The sequence below is a fragment of the Geospiza fortis genome, unplaced genomic scaffold (assembly GCF_000277835.1).
Source record: "Geospiza fortis unplaced genomic scaffold, GeoFor_1.0 scaffold468, whole genome shotgun sequence".
Lineage (NCBI taxonomy): Eukaryota > Metazoa > Chordata > Aves > Passeriformes > Thraupidae > Geospiza > Geospiza fortis.
In genome coordinates this window covers 141,601-169,348 of record NW_005054502.1, presented here as the reverse complement: position 1 = coordinate 169,348, position 27,748 = coordinate 141,601, and the positions used below count along the sequence as shown (strand labels likewise).

The 27,748-nt window shown below is 43.3% G+C and overlaps 1 protein-coding gene across 1 annotated transcript in view; it reads left to right on the top strand.

Moving 5' to 3' along the window:
* PTPRT (protein tyrosine phosphatase receptor type T) overlaps positions 1-27,748 on the top strand; it is a 345,910-nt gene that overhangs the window by 216,212 nt on the left and 101,950 nt on the right. Inside the window, exons 9-11 of the mRNA XM_031063401.1 lie at positions 5,971-6,117; positions 8,368-8,431; positions 9,989-10,091. Coding sequence (XP_030919261.1) covers positions 5,971-6,117; positions 8,368-8,431; positions 9,989-10,091 — 314 coding nt within the window. The remainder of the gene's footprint in view (positions 1-5,970; positions 6,118-8,367; positions 8,432-9,988; positions 10,092-27,748) is intronic.

The following is a 27,748-nucleotide window of genomic DNA, read 5'->3' as shown; positions in this document are numbered from 1 at the left end:
TGGGTGTCTCCCGGCGTGGGTGACTCCAGGCGTGGGTGACTCCAGGCGTGGGTGACTCCAGGCGTGGGTGACTCCAGGCGTGGGTGACTCCAGGCGTGGGTTCTCAGTGCCAAGCCCTGGAGCTGCTGCTGGCTTGGAGGAGGGTGGCAGAGCAGGGATGTGTGCCAGGCCAGTCCCAGGACATTTTTGAAAATTTTTCACTCTCTGATTACCTGCAATTTCTCTTTCTTCAGAAAGTTGAGGTTAAATCAGTTGAGAAGACTGGAAACTCCTTGGTGCCTTCCTTGTACCTGGTTATAATTTGGTGGAGGACACATGGAAATGAACAGCCAAGTGATACATTGATTTTTGTAGGAGAAATTCTCTCACACATGGGTACACACAAACCCAGGAGTGTGGCACTTCTGAGTTATTCCAGTGGGGAGATCCCAGTGCCTTAGAGCTGCTGCTGGCTGGAGGAGGGTGGCAGAGCAGGGCTGTGTGCCAGGCCAGCCCCAGGACACGCTGCTGGCAGTTCCAGCTGTGGCTGCCTGGAGTGGGGCAGCTGCTGTCACTGTGCCTGCAGCTCCAGAGAGGAACAAGGCTGAGACAGAGCTCTCAGCTGTTGATCCACACTCAGGGCAGCACTCAGAGCTAAGAAACAGCAGGTAGCTCACTTGGTAGAGAAAAATGATTGGTTGCTTGTTTGTTTTTTGCTGAGCTGGAAGAGTTTGCCTTCTTTTCCAAGCGGACAGCTCTGTTTCCTGGGTTGCCTCCTCTGCTTCACCTGGGGTTTGGCTGCTTAAACAGCAGCACTCAGCAATGGCAGAAATCCACAGGCTTCTCAGCCACACAAACAGTTGTGTAGAGGAGTGTAGAAGCCCTGGTTTTATAAATGGCAGCCTGGAGAACATCAGGTGCTTGTGGCGGTGAGGAGAGTCCTCCCAGAGGTGGAGGCTCTCCTGGCAGGGGCTGTGTGTTACTGTCTCGGTTTGGAAAGACAGGAGTCTGCTAAGGAAGGCAGGAGCCTCCCCTGAAATGGAAAATATAAACCACACCCTCCCCACCCCCCCCAAAATGCTATAAATTTTAAATTAAGGGGCTCTCAGGCAACAAAAATTATGGGAGCAGGAATAACAGTTCTTTATTAGGGAAGAAAATAAAAGGATAAAATAAACAATGCAAATAACTAGAACAACACTGCCAGAGTCAGAACCCAACCTGACACCCTGTGGGTCAGGGTGTTGGCAGCAGTGCCATTGGAATTGTGGCTCAGCCCTCCTGCAGTGTCAGGGGTGGTTCTGCTGGAGCAGGGATCCTGGAGAAAGGTGCAGTCTCTGCCTCTGAAGATCCAGGGGAAGAGGCAGCTGCTGTTCCTCTGGGAAATCCAGTGCAGAAGCCGTGCTGGTGTTCCAGAATCTCCAGATTATATCCAGGTAGGAATGCTTGGCTCCTCCCTCTGGGCTCACATCTCCCAGTGGGATGCTGTAGTTCTTATCAGTCATGCAGGGACATTCAATGGCTGTTATCAGCGGTGTCCCCTCCCGAGGGAGGAGTGATTATGGTCACTCAAAGAGGGAGATAAGGCAAACTGCCCACTTGACAAATGATAACTGCCATACAGATGGTGATAGAAAACATCTTGCCTTGCAATCTGGAACGGTTACCTTTAGCCCAAGGTCCCTCCTAGCAGGGTCTGTGTGTTACCTTTAGCCCAGGGATCTCCTGGCAGGAGCTCTGTGCCCTTTCCTGCCCACTCCGGTCACTCAGAGCCCTCCTGGAGGGAAGCAGAGAAGAGCTCAACCCTGATGAGAGCAAGAATTGGTTGCTGTTTCTGCACCATTTGCACTTAACAGCCCATAAATATTTCTGCTGCTGGACTGGGTGACTGTTGTGGTGTTTACAGGGGTCCCAGGAAGAGGGAAGAGACGAGGACCTGACTTTGTTTCAGAAGGTTGGTTTATTATTTTATGACATATACTATATTAAAATGATATATTAAACTATACTAAATGAATAAAAGGAAGGATTTCATCAGAAGGCTAGCAAGTAAAGGAAAAAGAATGGAGTGATAACAAAAGCTCGTGACTCTCAGAGTCCAAGCCAGATGATTGTGATTGGCCATTAATTAGAAACAACCAACATGGACCAATCACAGATGCACCTGTTGCATTCCACAGCAGCAGACAATCATTGTTTACATTTTGTTCCTGAAGCCTCTCAGCTTCTCAGGAGAAAAATCCTGGCAAAGGGATTTTTCAGAAAATATCATGGCTACAGGTGACCCTGGACACATGCACAGCTTTGCTCTGTGTTTCTATTCTCTGTGCTGCATCCAGGTACTGTTAATGTGTTAAAGTCAAATGTTCAAATGTTCAGTTTTGGGGACAGGGGTGGCTCTGAATGTCTCCACACCACCTGGTTTAATAAGGTCCATATCTACTGGGAAGAGACTCTGCTGCAGAAAAGGTGAACTCACATTTGGCTGTGCCACAGATCTCTCTGCTGGAGTTTATATAGCCTGAAAAGAGCCCTGGGAAATCCTCAAGTCTGATTTGAGTGAGCAGTTGCTCTGAAAATTGACCCACACTACAATATCAAATTGGGGACATTGTCTCAAGTGCTCTTGCCTCCTTCTCTGCTACTTGTCAGTTGACCCAGGTTGTTTTAAGGTCCCTTGTACTCATTCTCTGCTACAGTCAACAGAAAAATAAAGCCTGGGTTTGTTTGTTTGTTTTTAAATCACTGAGGGTTTTTTTTCTTTAGGTTTTTTCTTTTTGAAAGCTTTTGTAGCTCTTTTTGCCTTAAGGGGATAGGGGTTTTTTTAATAAGGAAAAATAACTGTTTCTGTAATGATTATAGAACTGCTGAATGTAGCAAAATAAATTTATGTATATGGATGGAGATCAAGGACAAGTGCATCTTTCACTGTATTTATAACCTTCAGTGTAATGTGCTTGGAAATAAATACCACTGATTTTGCATAGGCCACTGCCTGACCTGGGCATCCTCTGAATGTGCTGTTCAGTGCCCCAGGTGTAGGAAGTTCCTTTTCTTCTCCCCCATTTCCTATTTTGCTGATTTCCATTTGTAGTTTTATAGAATTTCTATTATTCTAGCTCTCGATGTGCCATCAGAGCATACAAGATTGCATTGGCTCATTCCTACATAACATTAAATTAAATGCATTTTTCTTTCTGGATTTTAGCTATGGCATGGACAGGGTCATGGCTCTTGATTTAAGTATTTGTTTCCCAATTTAATTCCAATGGTCTTACAAATTCCCTTGCCTTGAAGTGCGTTGATGCAATAAGAACTCTCAGAATACTGTCCCATGCCATGCTGGTTCTTGACTCCCTGAGGGAAAAGCAGTGGGTGTAGAGATTTTCCTCCTGTTTTTAATTTTTTGTTTGTTTTAAGAACCATTATGCTCCGAGGTCTCTCTTTCTCAGGTGTCTGGCATGTAATAAAAATTTAAACCCAGATTGTAATTCCTGGGAAAATTAGCTGGTTTTCAATGAAATCACCTGCAAGCTGTCTAATTATAATTCCTTTAAGAATTCTGCTTCTGTACTTTCTTGTTGCTGGTGTCATTTATGCCCTTTCTCTGTTACACTGCCTTATCTTGGATGTCAGCTCTGTCTAAATGTTCTTCTCTGTCCAAATAACAGGATTCACATGCTCTCACCCTTCTCTGGTGTCAGTAGCATCACTCTTGGTCTCTTATTTACCCTGTTATTATTAAAGCCTCCCTTTTTACGCACTGGATATTTATTTTCCTCAAAATGCAACATTTTCCTCCTGTCATAAACCAAGTGACTTAAAGATTTTCAAAGGCTCTTTCAGAAAGGCTGGGAATTAGATTCTGGTGGAGACCTTAATAAAAAATTGAAGACCTCATGTATTAACATACATTGATTTATTCATAGTGTTTCATTACAAATAAGTGAGGATCCCATAATATCAAAAAAGGTTAGGAGAGCAGCAGAGCACGGTACATTATATTGACAGCTCTGCTGAAATTGAGCTGCCTTGGGATTGAATTTGGAACTCAGGCAAGGAATTGGCTGGTAAATAAGTCATGAGTTTCCCTTGAAGTGTCTGTACATCAGGAGGGTTGCCATGGGTGAGCGTGCTGAGCTCAGGCAGGTTTCAAGGTGTGCTGGCACCAGCTCCAGGTGTACTCCAGACATCCCTCCATGGTATATGGTCTCCTTGAGCCAGGTCTCATCAGCTCTTGGAGGTCTATTTCACACCCAAGATAGCTCAGCGACCTTAGAAGGCAGAAAATCAGCAGGATGGCTTCTGTGGCAGTGTTGGAAACAAAAAAGTTTTATTAAAAGGCAAAATAACAAAATTCTTTACAGAGAAAAACCAAGCCAGGTGCAAGAGTTCCCTGCCCCCAGTAAAACACCTCACAAAAAACATTAGTTTCTTTTTTCTCTTCTTTTTCTAGTAAATTGCCCAGATGGGACTTTTTGGCTCCTGTCTAATTGACTATCCTTAAGTTTGAGGTGAGGTTCCCCCAGATCCTATGAGATGTATTTTTATCTAATCAAGAAGAGAAAGTTCTGGGCTTTTTTCCGTTTTTTGCAGACAAAGGACTGTTTTGTCACTCTGTCAATGGGAGGACATTCCCACACCTCCAGGTCTGGAGCCCTCCTGGCTTCATCCAGATGTAAACCGGACCCTGCACCGTGTGTAAATCTGCACTCTGAGGCTCAGAATGAGGGCAGGGAAAGGACAGCAGAAGCTGGTTTCCACAGAGAGAGAAGGGCTTTTGTCTAAAGATGTGGTGATCTTTATTTCGTTTAAACACATTTTTTCAGTTCAGCATATTCTCTGTAAGAAATGGCCTCCAAAGCTATTGCTGCCAGAAAAAGGCTTCCATTGTTTTCAGCTGCCTTTTGAGGAGATGATTTGCCAAAGCAAACTTATCCGTGTTTGCAGTGAGGGTTTTCATGAGCTGTGGGGGCTTGCATGGGTGATTCTCATATGAAAATCTTGCTGGCCATGCTGCGTGCTCTGGTTTGATGACAAAAGTTCTGAGCTTGGATGTTGCCCTGATTTTTTTAAGTTTTTCTAAGCCTTTTGATGTTGACATTCTTGTAATGAACTTTCTCACTCACTTTCTGTAAATAACTCATTGTTTTGCGTTCTTTTATGGAGGAGGAAAAATTTGATGGACTGTTGGTTTGTCCAGTGTCATTGGAGAGGTGGCACTGTCACCCTCCAATCTGTGGTGGTGTTTGCAGAGGGAAGAGATGCGGATCTGACTCCACGTTTCAGAAGGCTGATTTATTATTTTATGATATATTATATTAAAACTATGCTAAAAGAATAGAAGAAAGGATTTCATCAGAAGCTTTGCAAGGAAAGGAGAGAATGGAATGATAATAAAATCTTGTGACTGACTGAGAGTCTGAGACAGCTGGACTGTGATTGGTCATTAATTAAAAACAACCACATGGACCAATCACAGATGCACCTGTTGCATTCCACAGCAGCAGATAATTATTGTTTACATTTTGTTCCTGAGGCCTCTCAGCTTCTCAGGAGAAAAAATCCTAAGGAAAGGATTTTTCATAAAATGTGTCTGTGACACCAATCCACTGTCACTTTTGGAAATCTATACATGTTGGAGTCAGAAATTAAAAATTCTGTTTTTACCTTGAGAGAGCTGCGTGTCCATGTCATGTTATGTCATGTCCACTTGGGAACATAAAACAACTCTTTACATCTTTTGTTGTAAGTCAGCACATGCTGAGGCATTAGCTGAGAGAGGAAATTAGTTTTTCCCCAAGTAAAACCTTGAAAAAATTGTCACGTTGGTTTGACAGCGCCCAAATGCAAAATGGCTTGTGGGAGTTATGGAAATGACCCTGAAATAATTCCTTGTGTTTGCAGTTCAGCCTGGAGAGGTGACAGAGCAGGGAGAGGCCACGTGCAGAAGGCCCCTGATCACCTCCTGTCCTTGCTCTTCATTTGCAGATCACGTACAAGGCCGTTGGGTCTCTGGATCCCAGTGCTGACCTGTCCAGCCAGAGAGGGAAAGTCTTCAAGCTGCGGAATGAAACCCATCACCTCTTTGTGGGGTTGTACCCAGGCACCACCTACTCTATTAAACATATATTAAAAGTATATATATTTATACATTAAAAATATAAATATATATTAAAAATACTCAGCTTAATATCTCTCCAGGTTTCATTGGGCAGAGTTTTGAAACAGCCACAGACCTTGGTTTGGGTTACAATTACAGGGGTTAATTTGTGGGTGTCCTAAGTATCCCTGGATATCTGTGGAGCATTTGAAATGAGAATCATCATTAGTTGCACAAATGAACTACTTTTATAGTAATTATTGTGAGCATTATTTGGCTGGCTGGGGAAACTCCTTCTGTTATGTGGTTTTTATTTTCAGGATGTACCAAAGTGGATGTAATGAAGTAATGGACTTAATAGTGCGAAGAGACTAAAAATAAGGGAGGAAAGCTGTTTTTTCTTGGATTTTTAGATGGGTAAGATCAGAGAGAGGGCTTGAGGCACATAAGAATATGAAAGGCACTAAAATAAGGAGGCAATGGCAAAAAGGTGTGAAAAAAAAAGGGGAAACAGGGCAGTTATAAAAAAATGGACTGTAGTGGTGATATTGGGCAGATATATGTGGATTTTAACATTTAGTTGATAGCACTAAAATAGATTTTTAAAATAGGTTTTCTAACAGAGAGAAAAGCTGCTTTTTTTGGACTATCTTAACATTTTTTTTCAGTAAAGTCAAAATACACATCTGGAGCATTCAGGACACTGGTAATGCTTGAAATTATGGCTGGTTATTGTAGAAAAGATTGCACTACAGTATAGATTTTCCACTGCCCTATTTCAAAATCAGTTAATAATAGCAAGTTGTGAGCAGTAAGTGACAGGGTAAATTTTAAGGAAGCAAAGCACATCTCCTCCCTCTGCTCAGGGTTTGAACCCCTCACATTTAGCACTCAAGCCCTAAACCACTTGAAGTAAAAGCCAATAAGTGTCCAAACAGCTCCATGGGCTGTTGCGGGGTTCTACAGCCCTGCTGTGAAGACACAGCACAGCATGCGCTCCATTCCCTTGTGACCAGAGAAATAAAAAACCACAGTAATGGTTTCGGGGCCTTTTGTCCTCTGTTTCACTTTCTTTGCATTTTATCATCCCCTGAGTGCTCAAATTGTGTTAGCAGCCTGCATGAGTGCCAACGATATGCATACTGAGCTTGGTTTATTGACTTTTTTACCCCCCATCTCCCAAATATCTGGCTCGCAATAGGTGGGTACATACTCCATGCAAGCATGAGGGTCGTCTCTGACATTAGATTCTCTCATTGTGTAGTCACATTTCTGATACATTTTCCTAATAATTTGAAAATTACCATTAAATTTGCTCTAAGAAGGCAGCCTTGAGGTTATTAGGGAGAAGAAGGATTTTTACTCTGACAGGAATGTCCTTGTAAGGCTGTATTTTATTTTATTTTTTCCACATGAAAAGCCACCTGTGCTGCAGCAATGTGTGTGTATTTGTTTCTATGGGTGCACTAAGTTGTGCTGTAGCATCGTCCCCTCTGGCCAGAGCAGGGGCTCTGCAATTCCTTCTGGTTAAGGGAGGGGATTTTCCTCCTCTCCTCCACCCTTGTGAGACCTCACCTGGAGCTCTGCATCCAGCTCTGGGGTGCTCAGCACAGGACATGGAGATGTTGGATTGAGTACAGAGGAGGCCACGGGGATGCTCCAAGGGCTGGAGCCCCTCTGCTCTGAGCCAGGCTGGGAGAGCTGCGGATGCTCCTCTGGAGGGGAGAAGGCTCTGGGGTGACCTTAATGCAGATTTGTACAGTAGTACCCAAAGGGGCTCCAGGAGAGCTGGAGAGAGACTTTGGACAAGGGAATGGTTTTAACCTGACAGAGGGCAGGTTGGATGTTAGGAAGAAATCCTTCCCTGTGAGGGTGGGCAGGCCCTGGCACAGGTGCCCAGAGCAGCTGGGGCTGCCCCTGGATCCCTGGCAGTGCCCAAGGCCAGGTTGGACAGGGCTTGGAGCAGCCTGGGACAGTGGGAGGTGTCCCTGCCATGGCAGGGGGGGGAACAAGATGAGCTTTAAGATCCCTTCCAACCCAAACCATTCTGTGATCTCCAGTGACCTCTGGTTTGGAAGACCCCTGGGGATGTCTCCTTTCAAGGAGTCACTGCTTCCCTTTGATGGAGAGCACCTTATTCCAGAGAAATCCTTCTTAAGCAGTTGACATTCACTCTGAACGCATCTCCAGCTTATTGACAGGGAAGCCAGCAGCTGAGCTGATAATAGCAGCCCCCATTCTTGACAGTTTTCAGGCATTTAGATAAAAATCCTGATTGTAAACAGGATTACAGTGGAAATCACTATGAGAGGATTAAATATGGGATCCCCCACAATGCAGCTCGCCCTTGTGAGCTACAGATGAACTTGTGTGAATTCTTCTGTTTGCTTTATACTTTAAAGTTATTTCAGCAAAACACGCATCTTTGGAACAAATTTGGTGCTGCTCTGACCTCATGGTCTCTTCAGGTCTTCAGCAGTAAAATTTGTCCCAAACAGACGCCTGATCCTGGGGAAGGAAGAAGCAATAAGTGAAATATTCCTATTCCTAAGACATATTTCCTAAGGAAAGCTGTCCTACTTTCATGGAATGGTCCTAAGAGGAGACAAAGCAGAAGGAGAAACTAGAGTTTGGCTGAGTGGGTTTTTATCCAGTGGGTTTCTGTATTGCTGGGGGGAACATGTCAGGGATGGGGTTGCCCTGGCTGGGCACTGCCCCAGGGTTAAAGTGTCTTGGATTTGGGTGCAAAAATAACCTGGCTAATTTGTGCTCCTCTCTTTTCATCTTTTGTGTTACCCAGCACACCCTCCAGCTAATCAAGGGGATACAGCTTAAGTCTGTGCATTAAAATCTCTTAAGATGTGAGAGGGCAAATCTACTGACCAGAGCAGATAAAAAGATTCAGGATTCAGGGGTACTTTTAGCTCTGCCACTGATTCACTCATCCTAATAATTTGGGTTTCTTTATAGTGACTATGCAGTTCCTTTTCTCACCTCAAGGCCTTACTAAGTCTTAAAAATTCAAGATGGGATTTCCAGAGCCATCTTGAAGATTGTCCAATTCCCATTTAATTGGAATGGAAAAAGAATGTACAAATATTTGTTGTGAGGGATGAAAGTTTGACAAGAAAGTCTCACAAATATGGATGCTTAGCAGAAAGATTTTTGAATGTAGAGTCTGATGAAGGAATAGAGATGGAAGCAAGTTTTGATATAGAAGAAAAGAATTGCTGAGCCAGTCTTAGTGGATACCCTTTGTCTCCTTGGTTATGTTAGTTAGAAGGGGTTTTTATGGCTTAGAGCAAAGGATAAACCCACCTCAAACAAGAAGATGTTTTTACCAAGCAGAAAGAAGCACAGGCACACAAGTCAGCAAATGTGGCAAGCAGAAAAAAGGTCTCAGAATTTTCCACTGCAAGAAAACTAAAAAACAACTTCTAGCTTAAACTGTAATGTACTGACTTTTAGTGATTGGAGAACAGTAACATGAATATGGTAATTATAGCAGTTATGATAGGCTATAGGTAATAGTTAAGGTATAGATTGGTTCTACTGTATTAAGATGCTCAGTAAAGAAAAGTAAATAATGCAATGCAACCAAAACCAAAGGGTCTCCAGGCCTGCCTGCAGCTGGAGCTGACAGCTGTAGGCACAGCTCTGTCACCCACTACCCTGGACTGCTGGAACACCTTGAATACAACAAACTGCATTTTGGAGACCCCCTGGAGTCCTGCATCCCTCAGTTTGGCTCTTACAAATATTGAAGCAGTTTTGATCATTCTGGTCATAACACTGGGAAGTATTTTGATATTTCATTTGGCAAATGTTAATATAACGTTTTATATATACCATTCTGCCGAGGGAAGTGGCTGGTGCCTAATGAAGTTGTTCTTTGTTCTGCTGCAGCTCCGTCCATGCCGGAGTACGACACGGACTCTCCCCTCAACGAGACTGACACCACCATCACTGTCATGCTGAAACCTGCTCAGTCCCGGGGAGCACCTGTCAGGTGGGTGTTTTGTCTTCTCTTTTCACACTTCCCTCCTCTCCTTCCTCCCCAGGCTTCCCTCACTCCTCTCTCGTTCTCCTCTGATAATGGAGCTGCCGAAAGCAGGCGCTGACTAAAAGGCCAACTCAGCTGTTGATTCTGCTTTTCACACTCTCCTTTCATGAATGCTTCAGCCTCCTTGCCTCCCGCTGTTAACCTCCAGGAAGGATTGCTGCAGGCACTGTCGGGGTTATTACCCTCTCAGCATCACTTCAGATGCCTTTGCAGTGCTGGAGCACAGCGGGATGTGGAGCTGGAGACTGAACATCCCCACACGAGGGTGGAGGAGGCTCCAGGTCTCCATCCTGCCCCCTCTTCCATGGTGAACAAGGCCTGCTGGTAACTATTCTGGGAGTGCCTGCCTTGCCTTTAATGCTTGTGGAGGTATTTGCTCAGTTTCTGGATTTAACACACTTCTCACATTCGTAATCCAGCTGTGCAGCTGGGCTGGCTGTGCAGTGAAGCCCAGAAAAAAGGAATTTTGATTTAGTGAGGCTTTGCTAGCACAGGCAAGCAGATCCTGCTGCAGAGTAGAGGATTTACAGATCACAGAATCGTTAAGGTTGGAAAAGACCTCCAAAACCATGGAGTCCAACCTTTCACCACTCACCACCTTATCAACCAGCCCAGAGCACTGAGTGCCATCTGCAGTCATTTCCTGAACACCTCCAGGGATGGTGACTCCACCACCTCTCTGGGCACCCCCTTCCAATGCCTGTGAAGAAATTCCTCCTGATGTCCAACCTGAACCTCCCGTGACACAGCTTGAGGCTGTTTCCTCTTGTTCTGTCCCTTGTGGGAGCAGAGCCTGACTCCCCCCTGGCTGCCCCCTCCTGTCAGGGAGTTATGGAGAATGGGGAGGTTCCCTCTGAGCCTTTTTTCCTCCAGGTTAAACAACTCCAGCTGCTCCTCACATGACTGAGTCTCCAGCCCCTTGCCCAGCTCCATTCCCTTCTCTGGACATGCTCCAGCCCCTCAAGGTTTTTATTGCAGAACTGGAGCCAGGACTCAAGGTGTGACCTCACCAGTGCCAGGTACAGGGTGCCATCCCTTCCCTGGTCATTTGGGGGCAGGGAGGTGCCCAGGCACCCATGGCATAGAGTGGGCACCTTGCAGGGAACCTTGCTGCCTGTCTGAGCTGGGTCCTGCTCTCCATGGTGACATGCTGATGTGGGACACTCACCTGCAGGTCTCTCCCTGACTTGGAATCCTGTACTCATCACTCTCTTCCATCTCAGTGAAGTTGTGTTTGGTGCAAGGCACCAGCACAGATGGACAAATTTCCCTTCTGAGCCCGCACTATCTTCACTGTTGCTGCCACTCATCCTGCCAGGCTCCTCTGCTGACAGCAGCAGTTGGAATCACTTACAAAAACCCCCTGCCTCGCAGAGGGGTCCAGCAGGTATTCATTACCTCCCTGTGGGATCTTCAAGCTTTTACTTCCAGTTTTCACAGGAGAAGTTTTTCCCATGGGTGTTATTTTTTCTTGAAGTTTTTCCCATGGGTGTTATTTTAAAAACACCATAGTTTCCCTTTTCATAATGGGTTGCTTTCATTTTTGGGTTTCTGTATGCCACTGACAGGAAGGATGGCCACTAAGTATTCAGGAGCAAATTGCTCCAGATGCAAACTACTGGATTTAATTAAATACCCTCTATCAGCTGGTGGTCCCCCAGCTGTGTTGTTGCTTGGCCCCAAATTGCATTGACCAGCTCAAACAAACAAACAAAAAAATCCATTCTTTAAGCACCATCCCTTCTCTGGTTTTTCTGACTAATATATTTCAATGTTTGCCTTTCAATCTCTGGTACTCCATATGAGCAAATTTAGGAGCCTATTCTCAGAGTCCTTTAGGGATGTTTTTTTCTGCTGGAAAAGAGCAGTAAAATCACACAGCTTTGTTTTGTTTTATTTCTTTATATGGGGGAACATTCCTGTATCTCGTTTTACCACCTGCTGTCTTAGCAGTGTTGCTATTTTGTCTTTTTATTGAAAAGTCTTGTGATTTTTCTCAAAGTCGATTTATTGCACTTTAACTGCATTCAGTGAATAATGCCTTTTCCAGCAAATGCATCTGTACCTAAAATTGGTAGAGATTTTTTATAAATATTCACTCTGATTTCTTTAATTGCATCGTAGCCTATTACACATGTTTGCAGAAAGTGCAATATTTACATGCCACATCTAAGTGATAAAATTATTTCCTATAATGAGTCCATTTCATTGACTTACAGATGTGTGTATGAAAAGCAGAAGGGCAGGAGGAGTAAGGGGGGAGGGAGTCTTGGGGAGAATTTTAGCTTTTCATTAACTCTGACAAGCTCAGAATTCTTCCCCTATAGAACCATCCAGACTGTTCTTAGGCTAACCTTAATAAATCCAGTTATTTCAAGCTTCAATTTTCCTATCCTCTTCCCTTTTCTTTCAGTCTGATCTGCACACTGCACCATTTGTGAAATTCTCTCAAAATACCATTTCCAGAAATGGGTCCCATTCCCTCAGAAGGAAATGACATGAGTAGCCTATTGTGAACTGCTTTTGGCACCCACCATACATCAGAACGAGGTGTTTTCTCCTCCTCAGTATGTTTTATTCATGCAGCTGAGATCAAATACTCTTTGTTGTTGTCTGGTTAGGTGTTCTACTTTTTGGTTGTGTGGGGCTTGTTTCCCTCATGAATTCCCCCCTGGTGGGATGCCATGCTCTGCCCAGTTGCTGAAGGCATGAAGGCAAGCCCAGGTTTGAGACAAGGGGCTGAGCAGCCTCCCTGCCCAGCAGTGAGATGGTGCAGAGGGTCCTGCCCAGTGGAAATCCTGGTGGGAAGCCTTCTCCTGGCCTCCCTGGTGGATGTGACCGTGGATCCTGGATCCTTCATCTCCCAGCCTGCCTCAGATGGGGCTGGGCAGCTCCTGGGAGGAGTCTGAAGTGGATTTCCCTCACACCTCCCTATAAAGCTCTGCTATTCAGACCTTTCTCTGGGCAGGAATAGGTTGACCCCTTGTCCCATCAACTTGACAGTTTCTGCTCTGCAGCTCTCCAGTTTTTATTATGGTCCTTCCAAATTGGGAAGATGTCTCTACAGGACACAAAAGAACGCAAGCACACCGCTGTTCTCAAGGTGAAGAAAAAAGGAAAGTTCATTTTCTGACTCCAACATTTATAGTTTTCCAAAAGTGACAGTGGATTGGAGAGTGACAGTGCCACCTCTCCAATGACACTGGACAAACCAACAGTCCATCAGCTTTCTCCTCCTCCATAAAAGAATGCAAAACAATGAGTTATTTACATAAACTGTGTGAGAAAGTTCGCTACAAGAATGTCAGCATCAGAAGGCTTAGAAAATCTTAAAAAATCAGGGTGACAGGAAGATGAAAAATAATTAATATACAGTAATTATTCTAATATTTCCTCTTCTGTTCAGGGGATGGTGAGTTGGAGAACATGTAGGGGTGTGACTGTAAGGCAATGTCTGTACTTGGTCTTGAGTTATTTCATTCTGCTGTAGCACAGAGATGGAGCATGGGCTGCAAGAACATCTTCAGAATAATACAGGAGGATATTTAAAATAAGATTAATTGTATTTTCATTCATCTGAAATGGAGCTACACCAAATCCAAAGTCACTTTCAGCATTAAGACACTTCTGATGTTCCCTAGTGCTCATGATAAATAATTTAAATGTGGCTGTTTATAAAAGTAACGATCATGAACTTGGTGTTGTTAATGATCTATAGATAACAATGAGGACTCTTTCATGCAACCTAATAGGATTAATATAAACTTAGATATTCTTTGATCTATTTTGTCCTATTGCCAAAAGAAAGGTGAAGCCTCAGGAAGCAGAAATATTCTCCCTTGTGGCACAGGCGTTTCATTTTTGCCTTTATTTTTCATGGCATAACCTGCAGAGTTTGACTCCACATTGCCCTTTAAAAATAACTTTTAGGTGTTCCTATATCAATCTAAACCATGTGAATGGTGCTATGATTGATTTGCTGGAGGCTGACATTCATCTATAATACATTCACAAGAGGAAGGAAGAATGCAAGTGTTCTCAATCTTTACTCCACAACTCTTTCCTGAAAACCTCCAATGTGATTTTGAGGATATTTCTGCCTTTGAATCTGTTATTGTCAGGAGGGCTGAGTTAGTCCTTCATAGATTATTCACATATGACATCTTTAGACCTCTATTTGAGCATTTATATCCCCACTCCCAGCTTGGAAATAACACTCTGAGGGGTTTTATCTGCAGGACATGTCCACAGGCTGCTTTTTGTGTGCTGGATATTTGAAGGTCCATCTGCTTCATTAACACGCAGTTGGTTCTGTCAATCCACCTATACTACTGTTATGGAGAAAATCAAATTTCCAGAGCGTGTGTTAGTTCTGAGGATTTCAGAGCTTAGATAAATGCTCCCCTTAGGTGTGATTGCCTTGTCAATACCCTGCTCTGTGTGCTGGAGCTGTAGGACACCACAGAAGGACGTTCGAGAAGAGCCTGCAATTATTTTTGGGTGGGGTTCAGAAAATAGAAAACTTTTTTGTTGGAGCAATATGGATTTGGTCTCTCTTCCTGCAGTTCTCAGAGGTGTGTCAGTAAATAATCTGTGATAATCTTTTGTGTGCTGCCAGCACACAGGTACAGATGGATCAGTTTATTAATTTACATCTTAAAGGAAATACGTAAATCTGAATAAGAGAAGAGAGTTTAAATATTTAAAATATATTAAGAAGGACTGAGTAAAGGTGAAATAAATATTTTCATATCAACAGCCAGCCAGGAGGAAAAATTAATTTCTATAGACCAAGCCCCATGTTACACTTGAGTGTTATTATTTGATTATTGATCTTCCAAGCATGAAATAAAGGGAAATTTTGTTATACATGATGCTAAAAAATTTAAGAGAAGACAGCTGTATTGTTATTTACAAAACACCTAGGAACAGTGAGTTTTTTATGGTTTTATACTCAAACTATTCTCCCAGGAAAAAATCCTGTTGGATGTATCTGTGCACTTAGTATTCCTACAAGCAATAATGAATAAAACTTTCCTGGAAGGAAAGGGCCATGCCATTGCTTCCATCTTATATTAGAGAACTGAAAGTAGCTAGAACTTGTCCTTCTATCAGCAGCAAAGTAAAAATGGAGAAGATTTGGAGCCATAGACTTGAAATTTAATCTCCAGGTAATTTATTTTCTGTGATTTTGGGCATTACGTGTTCATCCTGAGCCTGCCTTTCCTGCATCCCTCTCCCTGCATCCTTGGTCTGATTTTGCCTTTACTGCACAGTAGTTCTTCCCGCCCTTACAAAGGAATGGTTTGCAAGCCCAGTGACTTGATTCTGTGGTGGAGAAACTCTTAAATTCACAATATCTGCTGGTGCTTTTGTTTAGCTTTGCCACTGGTGACTTTGGTTTGTAGATCTCCACTGTACAGAGGGAGCAGTGCTGCTCAGATCTCTGCTTTGCAGCTTCTTAGTGGCATCACATGAGCCTGCCTCAGGCAGTTATGCTGATAATTGATTCATTAACGCCAGAAAAGGGTGGCAGTTTCTAATTCTTAAAACTCCTACATAGAGAACCTTGTACGTGAAAATAAAGACTAGAGTGAAGGAGCAGCAAAACAATAAAAAGGGTGCTAAGGGTGAAATTATCATGCCCTTGGGGTAATACAGAAAGTTAGATTCCCTTGAAAGGTACATTCTTAGTACTTGGAAAAGAAAATTCCTGGTCTGCTTTTTCTGGGCTCCTGTTTAAATGTCTGCATCACATGAGTTGATTCAATACAGGGCAAGCAGTCGTCACTTTTAATTTTGTCGTATTTAATGTCATCTTTTAATTTTGTAGTATTTAATGAGAAATGAGATTATCAATCTAGGCTTCTGATATTATAAGCCAAATTATCTGTGTTAATTAACATCTCCTATAATATACCTCAGGGATATTGTTCTGAAATCATTCAAGCTGAGTTTCTCCTGCCTGACACTCTGCCTTCAATTTAGTTAAGAATTTGGAGGTATATAAAGAAGTTTCTTGTTAGAGATAAACCAGATCTACATTTTCTTCAACTGTGTGTGAATGTGAGAGAAAGAAATTGAGAATTTGGGTGAAAAGCATTAAATACTTGAAATTATTATGAATATTAGAGGTGCTTTGTTTATTGTATCAAGAGAAAAGCAAAATGGAGATACAGATGTGTAAGGTACAACCATAAGTATGAGGAAGGAATATTTAATCTTTTGTGTAACATGGCAGAATTCATTGAATAAAGGCTTAAAGATTCAGGTGTGAGTCCCAAAAAGTGATGCTAAAGAGCATTTTGGGTCAATTTTCTCATCTGGTACAGGAAATGCATTTTCCTACTGGATCAGCACAATGTGCAATTGAAATTCAGCCCCCTAAAGGGGACAAATCTGCCTTTTACCATTTTTCAGCCATCCAGACCATGGCCATTTTCACAGCCTGGGTGACCTGCTGTGTCTTTGACCATTCCACAGGGAGCTTTGGCAGTGGGCAGAAGTGGGAGAGGAAAGCCATAAAATTGGTGTCTATTTGAATGATAATATTTTAACAATCAAATTACACGTGGAGCAAATTCTTTGGTGCCAAGCAGCATTTTATTAGTGCTACAGGGAAACTTCTGCTAACAGTTTTTAGTGTTGTGAAGACCTGAGGATGCTGAGTAGGAGAAAGGAGTTGTTTTTTTTTTTTTGCATAAATTTTTTATGCTGACTACATAAACTGCCAGATTTAATTCCAGCAACCAACAGGTTAATGAATTCTGAGCTTTAGGCTGATATTAAGAAATTGATGACCATCTCCTCACATCAACCTGTCACCCCATTAGATGAGGGAACAGGAGAAAATACCCATGGTTCCAGTTTGAGGGTTCCTTTTCCCAAGACATTCTTTGCTCCAGAGCTCTCAGAGCCACTGTGCCCCTTCTTGTTATCACAGAATGAAAGGGTAATAACAAACAACACAAAATACTTCAAAAATCAGAAACTCTGACTTCAGGAGGTGTCCCAGTGCCAAGCCTGTGAGAGCTTTTGGCTCAGACCCTTCAATGGAACGAGCTGAGCCGGCCACAGCTGCTCAGGGGTGGGAAGCCCACAGGAAGGACCTTGGCTCTTTTGGAGGATCATCATCAAGGATGATTTACTTAATTGAAGCAGCTCCTTCAGGCACTTAGAATGAAATGGGGTGAGTCTGAGCACAAATCCCTGGCAGTTGTCCTCCACTCAGGAGCAGTGCCTGTCCCAGGGTGAGGGTGCTGAGTTCAGAGGACAAGTGGCCCTTCCTTCTCTGCTGCACATGTTCCCACAGGCAGGTGCCCCTTGGTGTGTCTATAACAACAGAAAAACACAACAAAAGAGAAGATGAGCATGCTCTGCTTTGCTGTTGCAGACTAAGGCATTGCAGGATTTAATTATACTCCAGGTATATAAATTCAGGAAACATGGTAATGCTCCCGTGATTAAAATTATAGAGGGCCTAATTGAAAAAGCATAAACTGAATTGAAGAATTCCTAATTATAGTTTGCTTTGAGGTGTTAATTTCCTCCATAATGAATGTATAATTTCTTGGAGCTAGAAAATGGGGTTGCTGCACCAGTGCGCGGGATGCAGATGGAATGAAGGGATTATTATAAATGCAGCCAGACAATTCTCAGGAATAAACCTCTGCAGCAAAAGGCAGAGCCAGGAAGGGTGAAGGATTTGCTTCCAGTGCAAAAGGAAGGGGAAATAGGGCTGGTGTCACTCAGAGCAGTCATGGTGCAAAAGGGGAAGGCAAGGAGAGAGGCAGAGTATTTCTGCTGGGAAAGTCAAACAGCAAAAGAGGAGGAAATGCCAATTTCCCTTGTGGCTCACCTTGACAGGTCCCTGAGGAGCTGCAGGAGCTGATGTTGATGCAAGTTGAGGGCTTTTTTCTGCCAAAGGACACAGCCTATATGCAATGTTTGCTCTTTTGTAAAAAATACTCTCGGTTTTGAAGGGAGTTGGTGGACTACAGGATTGTCAGACACAATCTCCTAACGTTTAAATCCACCCCATTCCCACTGTGGTGGGGGTGGGAGGTGTTTATGGATGAATTGCTGCAGAGAAGTTGGGATTTTCCCACTCCCTCTATCCTCAATTTCCCTTCATTCTGGGGCAGGAGATCTTGTAGTGAAGGCACCATTTTAGATTTCTCCCTGGTATCAGAAGCATGACAGTTTTGCACTTTCTGAAAATCAAAACACGTCTAGAAAAGGTGGAAAAGAGCTGGTGGCTACTCCTGCAGCTTCAGGTGCTGAAAATCTGTGCTAGCCTTCCCCAGGAGAGCTCATCATCATTGCACATTGACCACAGGAGTGGGAGTAGTTGAGTAATGCACTTTATCAGAAGGTTGTAAACAGAGCAGGTTCTCTCTTTTTTCCTAGTGTTTTTCTTAGTCTCTTAATTTAAAAAATATCCAAACAGACATGACCTCAATAAAATTATGTTTCTAGTGTTTTCTAGTGTTCTGTCTTAAGAAAAACATCAGATTCTTCTGTGTGGGTTTTCCCTGCATGGTAGCTGTGGCTGTGGAAAAGGCAGAGGAAGCTTGAATTCCCAGCTAGATTAATTCTGCATCCAAATCAACCTAATTTGATGGAAGCCATTGGAAAAACCCAAATTAATTCTGACTGAGAATATATGCAAATACCCCCATCCTCTTGTTCAAGCTGTTGCTTTTATGGAGGGCCTGGCAGAAGGTGCTGGACAGCCCCAGTAAGGGTTTGCCATGGTCTCTCCTTGCCCTGCAGGTTGATCAAGAACCTCTTTGGCTCTTCTTGTCCTTGAAAAATCCTCCTGGTGTTAAACCAGCACTTGCTGAGGATGACAGGACCTCAGTCAGCGATGCCTGTCTAATACAAAGCAACATTAACAAAACAGAGGTGGGGTTTGGCTTTTTTTTTTGTAGATTAAACAGATGGCAGGTGGCTCAGGAGGGAAGAGACACCTCCAAAGCCGCTCACATCAGCTCCTGTTGCAGTGAAAGCTGTATCTGTCTGCACTCATTATCTCTAATCTGCCTGCAGAAAACAGCATTGAGCTGGAGAGGGGGACTGGGCCAGTTGCACCAGGGAGCAGCAGCTATTATGGCTAATCTGGGTTGCAAGCCAGGTCAGGTTTATGGAGATGGCTGAGATAATGGAACACAGAGCTTTGAAATGCCCTCTGGTTCTTTTTTTAGTTTTTTTTTTTCATGTTTTTAATTAATTTTTTCTTCTTACTTTCCAGAAGATTAAATAGAGAATTTAAAGCATTTAAGAGAGTACAAGTAAACAGTTGCAGGAGCAGTGTTCTGGTGGGCTGAGGATGGTCTTTCTGCAAGTCTGAATTGCATCTTTTATTAAGGCAAAGACTGGGCCAATTGCACCAGGGAGCAGCAGCTATTATGGCTAATCTGGGTTGCAAGCCAGGTCAGGTTTATGGAGATGGCTGAGATAATGGAACACAGAGCTTTGAAATGCCCTCTGGTTCTTTTTTTATTTATTATTTTTTTTTCAATTTTTTAATTTTTTACTTTCCAGAAGATTAAATAGAGAATTTAAAGCATCTAAGAGAGTACAAGTTATATGACACATTTACAAATAAACAGATGCAGGAGCAGTGTTCTGGTGGGCTGGGGATGGTCTTTCTGCAAGTGTGAATTGCATCTTTTATTAGGGCAAATGATCCAGCTGGGGAAAATGGCCCTTTAAGTACAGAAATCCTTCTTTATGGTCAGTGAATACAGCTGTGTTCTGAACAGTTCCTTAGGTTTTGTGCATGTCATCACATTGATGTTTGCTGTGGACAGGGGCTGTTGTGATGGCCAGACTTTCTCAGAATTATATGGGAATATTTGGGTTTTTTGGATACCTTTCCATAGCCCCTTCAGTCAAAGAGTCATGGTGGGTGGAACTTTATGTGGTTGGAAACATTGATTTTAATAGACATATTTATGTGTAGGTACTCACAGGGGTCCTTAGATGTGCACATATAGAATCATAGAGGCACAGAATGATTTGGGTTGAAGGGACATTAAAGTTCACCTGGTTCCAACTTCCCCTATCCCAGGTTGCTCAGAGCTGCATTATTTAATCAATAATTATTGGCACAATGTTGTCAGTGGTGTTTATGGCTCTGTTGCATCTTTTGTGCGGTGCAATTTTAAGACAGAGCCAGTCTCCAAACTCCTCTTTCCCAGCACTGTCTGCTCCTCCCTTATCACTGCAGGTCACATCTCTAGTGATGCTCAAAAGTCACATTTTTCTCCTTTTTTTTTCCCCTGATTTGAAAGATTTGGTAGGAATAGCATGTGTTCAGCCTGGATACTCCAGACTCCATTAGACAGGACATATTGGCTGGTGGGTGGATGGAGGAATATTGGACAGGAAAGTGTGGATTTGTTTACATACAACTGATACTGTGATATCAGACAGAGTCACATTCCCCATGCCACTGTTTATATATCTGCAACAGTGGGATAATTACTGTACCTCAGGGGTCTGCCAGGATAAAACCTGTGCAACCCATGAAGGCCATGGAATATTTGACATTACACTGTCACTTTTTTTACTAAAAAAACCCCACCTAACCACCACCAAAAATCCCCAAAAAACCCCAAGCAACCCAAACCAAGCAATCCCCCCTACACAGACACCTTCCAACAGAGTTTTCATTTTTTCAGTCAGCTGTGGGAGTTGTATGTGAGACTGCAGAGGAATTTCAGACAAAGCATTGTGGCCAAAAAGACAGCGTTTGTTAGAGTGACACTGGCAGGATGCTTTTCTGCAAATACAAACATTTTGTTAGGGTTTGCTGTTTCCTCAGGCTTGACACAGTGCTCCTGCTGCTGGCTGGGGACAGCACAGCCCCATCCCTGTCCCCTGTGAGGAACCCTGCAGGCGTTAAACATCCTCACTTTTTCTAGAGCCCATTCCAATCACTAGAGAAACTTAACAAAGCCTGAAATTTTAGCACTAAAAGAATGCCTGTGTGAAAAGGATGGCTCCAAATGGTTTTATCCATGTGAGAAATCGTTACCTTTTGTTTCATGGATTTCAGGGTCTGACATGCCCTAGTAGTAAATCTGGAGCACTGAGCTGAATATGAGAGTGGAAGAAAATGTGAAGAGACTCTCTTCCCAGCCTTCTTGATTATTAAATGGATTTCATTATTGTTGGCTCTATCTCAGCAGGTTTTTTTCATTGCAATGGCAGTAATTACCATCTCTTCTTCCTATGCCATTTTTTACAAATTTGGCTGAATTTGAATCTTTTTTTTTTTGGGTATTCTTCAGCTTTAGTGAACGTAGTAGAAGAGTTGTTTAATTTAAATGACTGTTAAAAGAACATGCAAAAATAACTCCAAAATGAAGGCTCTGGTGTGAATAACTTTGCAATATGAGAGACTATTTCCTCAAGCAGCATCTCTATTATCAGCTTTATTTTTGTGAATGCCTTGCAGATGTGAGCAAGCTGATTGATGGCAGTGCAGCCCAATATTCATGGGCTACTTTTTGAGTCTTTGAAACAGCCAAGCACATTCCAGATGACACTGTAGAACAATCTCTTTTTCTCCCCCTATTTTCTGCATGAAACTGTTTATTGAAAGCAAACCTTCACCTCAGCATATTGTATTCTGCATGGAGCTGTTCCAGAGTGCAATGGAAGCAGTAGCAATCTTTAATTGATTTTAATGTGTTTTGAATCTGTTCTTAAATAGACAGAAAATTGCAGAACAGAGCACTGGGTCCTGTCAGTGTGTCCTAGGTGGCTGTGAAACACAGTTCATTATGGTTTGTAGATTACTTTCAGAGCTTTTGATTAAAAATGCTGCTGGAGGTACTGAGGGTGACATTTCAGGAGATGTGAAGGAAGTAACTCCGTTCTCAGGAGTATATTGGCACCTGTTGGCACCCAGAAAACTTTATGAACTTGGAAGCTCTCTGGGGAATTGACTGTTGGGTGCCTGAACGTTTGATTGCAGGAGGTGCCTGGTCAGGAAATTCACCCTTGGAGCCCAAGGGAAGCAGTGCTGCAGTTATCTCTCTGGCAGTTATCCCTTGAGATTTGTAAACTTTAGGGAATGTATGTTATATAAAGCTTTTTTAGACTTGGATTGGGTTGAATTCTTTACAAAATCTCCTCCAGATTCATGGTGGGGCTGGAAGCACATTGTGGGAAGGATTTATTTACAGTTTAATGTCACCATTTTTTTAGGGTAAATAATACAGAGTACTGATATATGGAGTACCTTTCTTCCAAATTCCCATTATTTTATTTCTTATTGTCTCTCAGGCAGAATCCAGGCTTTGATCTCAATATCTTTAAGAGGGGGAAATAAAGATGTTGATGCTACTCTGTGTCTCAGTGTGCATCACTGAAGGCAGCTTGGCCATAAAACAAGCATCTGCACTTCCAATGGCTAATCTGAATTCTAAATGTGGGTGTCAGGCAGCACATCAAACCCTCTCCCATCCCAGTATCCTGGGAGATGGCTCCATACTGTCAGAATAAATGTGATGAACCTTCATGGATATATACAGATACACTTACTTTGGCTCAACCAAATTTAACAGGATCACAAGTTAAATGGAATAATCAAATGATAAAAAAGCTGGTGCTCAGTATCTGTAGTTGGAGTCTTGTGTGGCACACAAGGGGAAAGAAGCTGAAGTGGTTGCTGGTCCCTCTGTTTATTGTACTTTTGTCTCTGTTCATGTGCTGCTGATGCCTTTTCTTTAGCTCTATGCAGGTCAGACAGTATTTGGGGGTTATTTTCATGAGTTTTGATGGCCTTTTTGGAATAGTTGGATCTGTTCCTTCCATAGAATATGTGCAGGAGTGGAAGTTCAATGTCCAGCTCCACATCAGCTGCTACATCCTGTAGCTATGATATTTTCTGAAAAATCCTTTCCTTAGGATTTTTCCTCCTGAGAAGCTGAGAGGCCTTAGGAACAAAATGTAAACAATGATTATCTGCTGCTGTGGAATGCAACAGGTGCATCTGTGATTGGCCCATGTGGTTGTTTCTCATTAATGGCCAATCACAGTCCAGATGGCTCAGGCAGAGAGGCTGAGCCACCAGCCTTTGTTATCATTCTTTCTTTTGCTATTCTTAGCTAGCCTTCTGATGAAATCCTTTCTTCTATTCTTTTAGTAGAGTTTTAACATAATATATATCATAAAATAATAAATCAGCCTTCTGAAACATGGAGTCAGATCCTCGTCTCTTCCCTCATCCTCAGACCCCTGTGAACACGGTCACAACATCCCACATGGGGAGGCACAAATCCTTCCTTCATTTGCTCCTTTTTGTCCTTCATTCTTTGAATTAAAATAACCAGTAATAAGGAAATCACTACTCTCTTATTTCCTGTAGCCTATCTGAGTTACTCTGGAAATAATGTGCTCATCTGAGCTAGAAGTGGGGAGTTCCTGTTCTCTGTAGGATGAACAGCAAAACCAGCTCGCAGTAGTCTGCTAAAAAAAAAAGCACTACAAGATCAAGCTGTACTAATTGCCACTTATTTTTGCTCCCTGGGAGAAAATAATATTGGAAATAATATATGGCTGATAATAAATTTATGTGTTAAATGAAAATACATTAAATCTTTATATGATGTGAAGGAAAGTTTAATGACAAGATTGGTCCAGAGGGAGTACTCAGCTGCTGAAACATTGTTCCTTTTAAGCTTTAATAATTCAGGTGAGTGGATCACTGCAAGGTTACGAAGAAATTATATTCCTTTTCCTACCCTCTCATTATCAAGAGTGTCGTGAATGTTTCACCTTGTTGATGTGTCAGGATACCAAAGTGCATGGGCCAGATGTTGGATGCTTTATGGAGAGCTCTGACTCAGCTTTTCCTCCCCATATTCCTGTGTGTCCTACATTCAAACTTTGAGACTGGTCTTAATTTGTGGACAAGTGTTGTCTCAGTCCATCCTCAAAAAACAAACAAACAAGCAAAAAACCAAAATGAAACAAACAAAAAAAAAAACCAACAAAAAAAAGCCCCAAAAAAACCCAAAAATAAAACCACCTCAAGATCAGGGAGAGGAGAAGCCTGAGGCAAACAGAGAGATCTCCATCACAGCAATGGGCTGTGACTGGGAATGTTGATTTTTTCCACACTGAATAGGGAACTCATCATTTAAAAAATTACCTTGTAGCTGGTGATAAGGGCACCTTTCATTCCTCTGCAGACAACACTTGTGCTGTGGCCCATTATGGTGGGTGCTTTTATCAGTGATTTACAGCCAAGCTGTCAAAAACTTTTAAAAGCTTCCATTAAATTGATGTGGATTTATCTATCTAAGGCCTTTGAAATTTATAAAGGAGCCCAGTTTTGGCCTCCTTTTCTAATCAGAGTGTGCAGCTGCACACAGGGCAGTCAGCTCCCCAGCCTTCTAGGAGGTCAGGCATTTGTTTTGTGGCCCAGATTTGAGAATCCCTCGAGAGCTGTCTGCAGAGCAGAGCCCGTGCATGTTTGGAAAGCAGTCCCTGGTGTTTTTTACAGGGACAGCAGCATTATTTGGCTGCACCAGAGTGGGCTGGGGTGGCACTGAGAGCGCAAAGCCCCTGCTAACCAGCACCCTGCTGCACATCCATGTGTGTTTGATTGCAGGGTTTCCAAATGTGTCCTGACATTAAAAACTGGAATGCAGGAGTTAGTGTGGCTGTATCACCTTTTGTTCCACTGGCACTGAAGTTGTTATCTCGTGTGGGAGTTTGAATGCTCTGTTTTTGTTGTCTCTTTTAATGTCATTCCTGTGTATGACACTGACTCTCGTATCCAGCTGGGTGTTTGCAGCCAAGGCTTTGATTCCTGCCAGGAAATCCATGGCAGCTGATCCTGCCTGGGAGCAGCAGCTCTGAAGCCTGAGATGGGGAGAGCCCCAGGAGATCCATGGTACTGCCTACCTGGTAGATGGAGTAAGAGCTATTAGAATAATTTGAGTATCTCCTCCTTATTTTCATTGCCCACTTGTTTTTTTTTATCCTTCCCTCCAGCGCCACTTTTGGGAAAACCACTCTTCCTTTCTCTTGTGTGTAATCACACTGGTGATAGCAGGGATAGCAGATGGCAAAGGGGAGACCCTGCTCAGCCCTGACCCAGAGATGTGAGTGCAGCTGAAGGGCTCTTTTAGGCCAAAAGGGCAGATCCTACTCACCAAGTTTATCCTGAGTTAGTGCCCAACCACGTTCTTGGGGATTGTGGTGCATCCCACCAAGTTCCCATCTTCTGAGCAAAGCTGGATTGGTTTTACTCTGCTGAGAAATGCTGTAGTAAAGCAGATGGTTTGCTAGACTTTAGGGTGGGTAATAGGACGTTTACTACTCAGAATTTCCACAGCAATTCCATTTGGGTGTAGGGCTGGTGGGAATTTTGCTCCAAGTTACAAGAGCGTCTCAGTGCAGGTGTGGAAGCACTTGCTGTGCAGCACTTCATGGGTTAATGCAGAGAAGTTGATCTCTGAAAATGCCCTAAAGGCAGGCATGGAAATTCTGCTCCTAGGTATAAACAAAGTGGGAGGAGAAGAGAATAACTCGAAACAAAACAAAAAAAAATACAACAAAAAAAAACCCATACAAAAACCCAAAATGATAGATACAAAAAAAAAAAAAATAGAGTCTGTGCCAGTCTGTGTCCCTGCTGGGGTGATTTTGGAATCCTGCCTTTCTGGACGGTCTAGACAGATCAACATACTGGGATCAAAACAGAAAGTGAGACCCAGAGTAACTAGCTAAAAGGGAGCCAGAGCTCACAGTGATTATCTTCAGCCCAAAGCAAGCTTTGAACTCAAACATGAGCTTGGCTGCTCGACCACTTCCTCTGAGAGTGGCCAGGCTCAGAGAAGAGCAAGGCTGGAGGGTGCTGCACCCCAGCCAAGCAGTCAGGGCAAAGACGAGGGTGCTGTGTCAGTGTGAGCTGGGGCATCAGGGAGAAAAATGCCATGAAAGCCACCCTGAGTGTCACCCGAGGAGGGTTTTTAGCCGGAGGGAGCTCAGATGCCTGTTCCATGGACAAGGAGACAGTGTTTGAGCAGGAGATGAACAGGATTTCAACTTGAGCACAAAGGGGACAATTGCTACACCCCAGCTGAATATTCGTGAGCACACCATTGTGCTTCCAGAGGAACCTTGATTCATTTCAAAAGAATAAGCATTAAAAGGAAAATTTCAGGCCACTACAAGAGTGAGTTATCTCTGTGAAGGGAAGTATGTTACCAGCTAAGTGGGAGAGAGAAAATGTGAAAGAATAGAGGCAAAAAGATTATCTGTGACTGGGTTCTGTGTGTACCAAAACTCTTGCTCATGATAAAAAGTGTCTGTAGTGCTCTAATGAGTTGGGAGAGTTCAGTTACCTGGCAGTTCATGTCCCTGGGAGCTTCCCCTTCTCCAAAGACAGACAGTGCACGAGTTCATGGCTTGCAAGTGAGATAACTGAGAGACTGAGTGTCACCCTCAGGCCAGGGAGAGAGGACAAGGGAGTTCTTGGCCCCTGTGTCGGCTGAAAGCAGATTAATATATGTCTATACATATATATTTATCTATATACCTAGAGGAAACATTTTCTATGACCAGAAAATGCAAGTGTTTAGGGTTGGATGAAACAGAAGCAAAATGTTTTTAGGTTAGAAGGCATCTGGCAAATGTCCATAAAAGTGTCAGCTACAATTTTGCACATGGCTGACAAACAAAATGACAAACTTTCCCAGTAGTGTACATTATTATGGCCAGAGAGAAGAGTCAGAATAAGAATGTACACTCTCAGTAAACAGTGCCCAAACCAGCCCAGTATGATTTGCTATTGCTGAGCTGAGGAGAGGGTTTGTATTGAACAGGCTTGCAGCTCCCACTGCATCCTCAATGATATTACCTAAAGTGTTGCTTGGAAACCTGTTTTTGTCTTTTTAAAATTGTAAAATAAATATCAGAGAAGGTCTAAAATAATTTATTAAAAGCTCTGATGAACTGTAGGAGGAAGACAGCTTTCCCAAATGTTGATGGGGCATCATTAAAGGCTGCAGTCCATGCAGCTGCTGCTCCTGCTACAGAGTTCACAGAATCACTGGGTTGGAAGAGACCTTCAAGATCATCGAGTCCAACCCAGCCCCAAGCCCTCAACTGAACCCTGGCCCCCAGTGCCACATCCAGGCTTTGTTAAACACACCCAGGGATGGGGACTCCACCACCTCCCCGGGCAGAACATTCCAGAACTTTATCACCCTTTCCATGAAAAACTTTTTCCCAATCTCCAACCTGTATTTCCCTTGGTGCAGCTCGAGGCTGTGTGCTCTGGCTGTGTCAGTGCTGCTGGAGAAAGAGCCCAGCCCCAGGTGAGCACAGGCACCTTTCAGGAGCTGCAGAGAGTGATGGGGGCAGCCCTGAGTCTCCTTTTCTCCAGGCTGAGCCCCCCCAGCCACATTAGCAAATGCCAGGGTAAGGACAGCTTTACTGTTGAGTAACTCATAAATTGCTCGTGCTTGTTCAGGTTAGCTGGGCTTGTGTCTGGCAGTGGGAGCCAAATGGTTTCCAAGTTCTTCCCTGCCTGCCCTGCTGTCAGCAGAGCATGAGCCAGATCCCCATGGGCC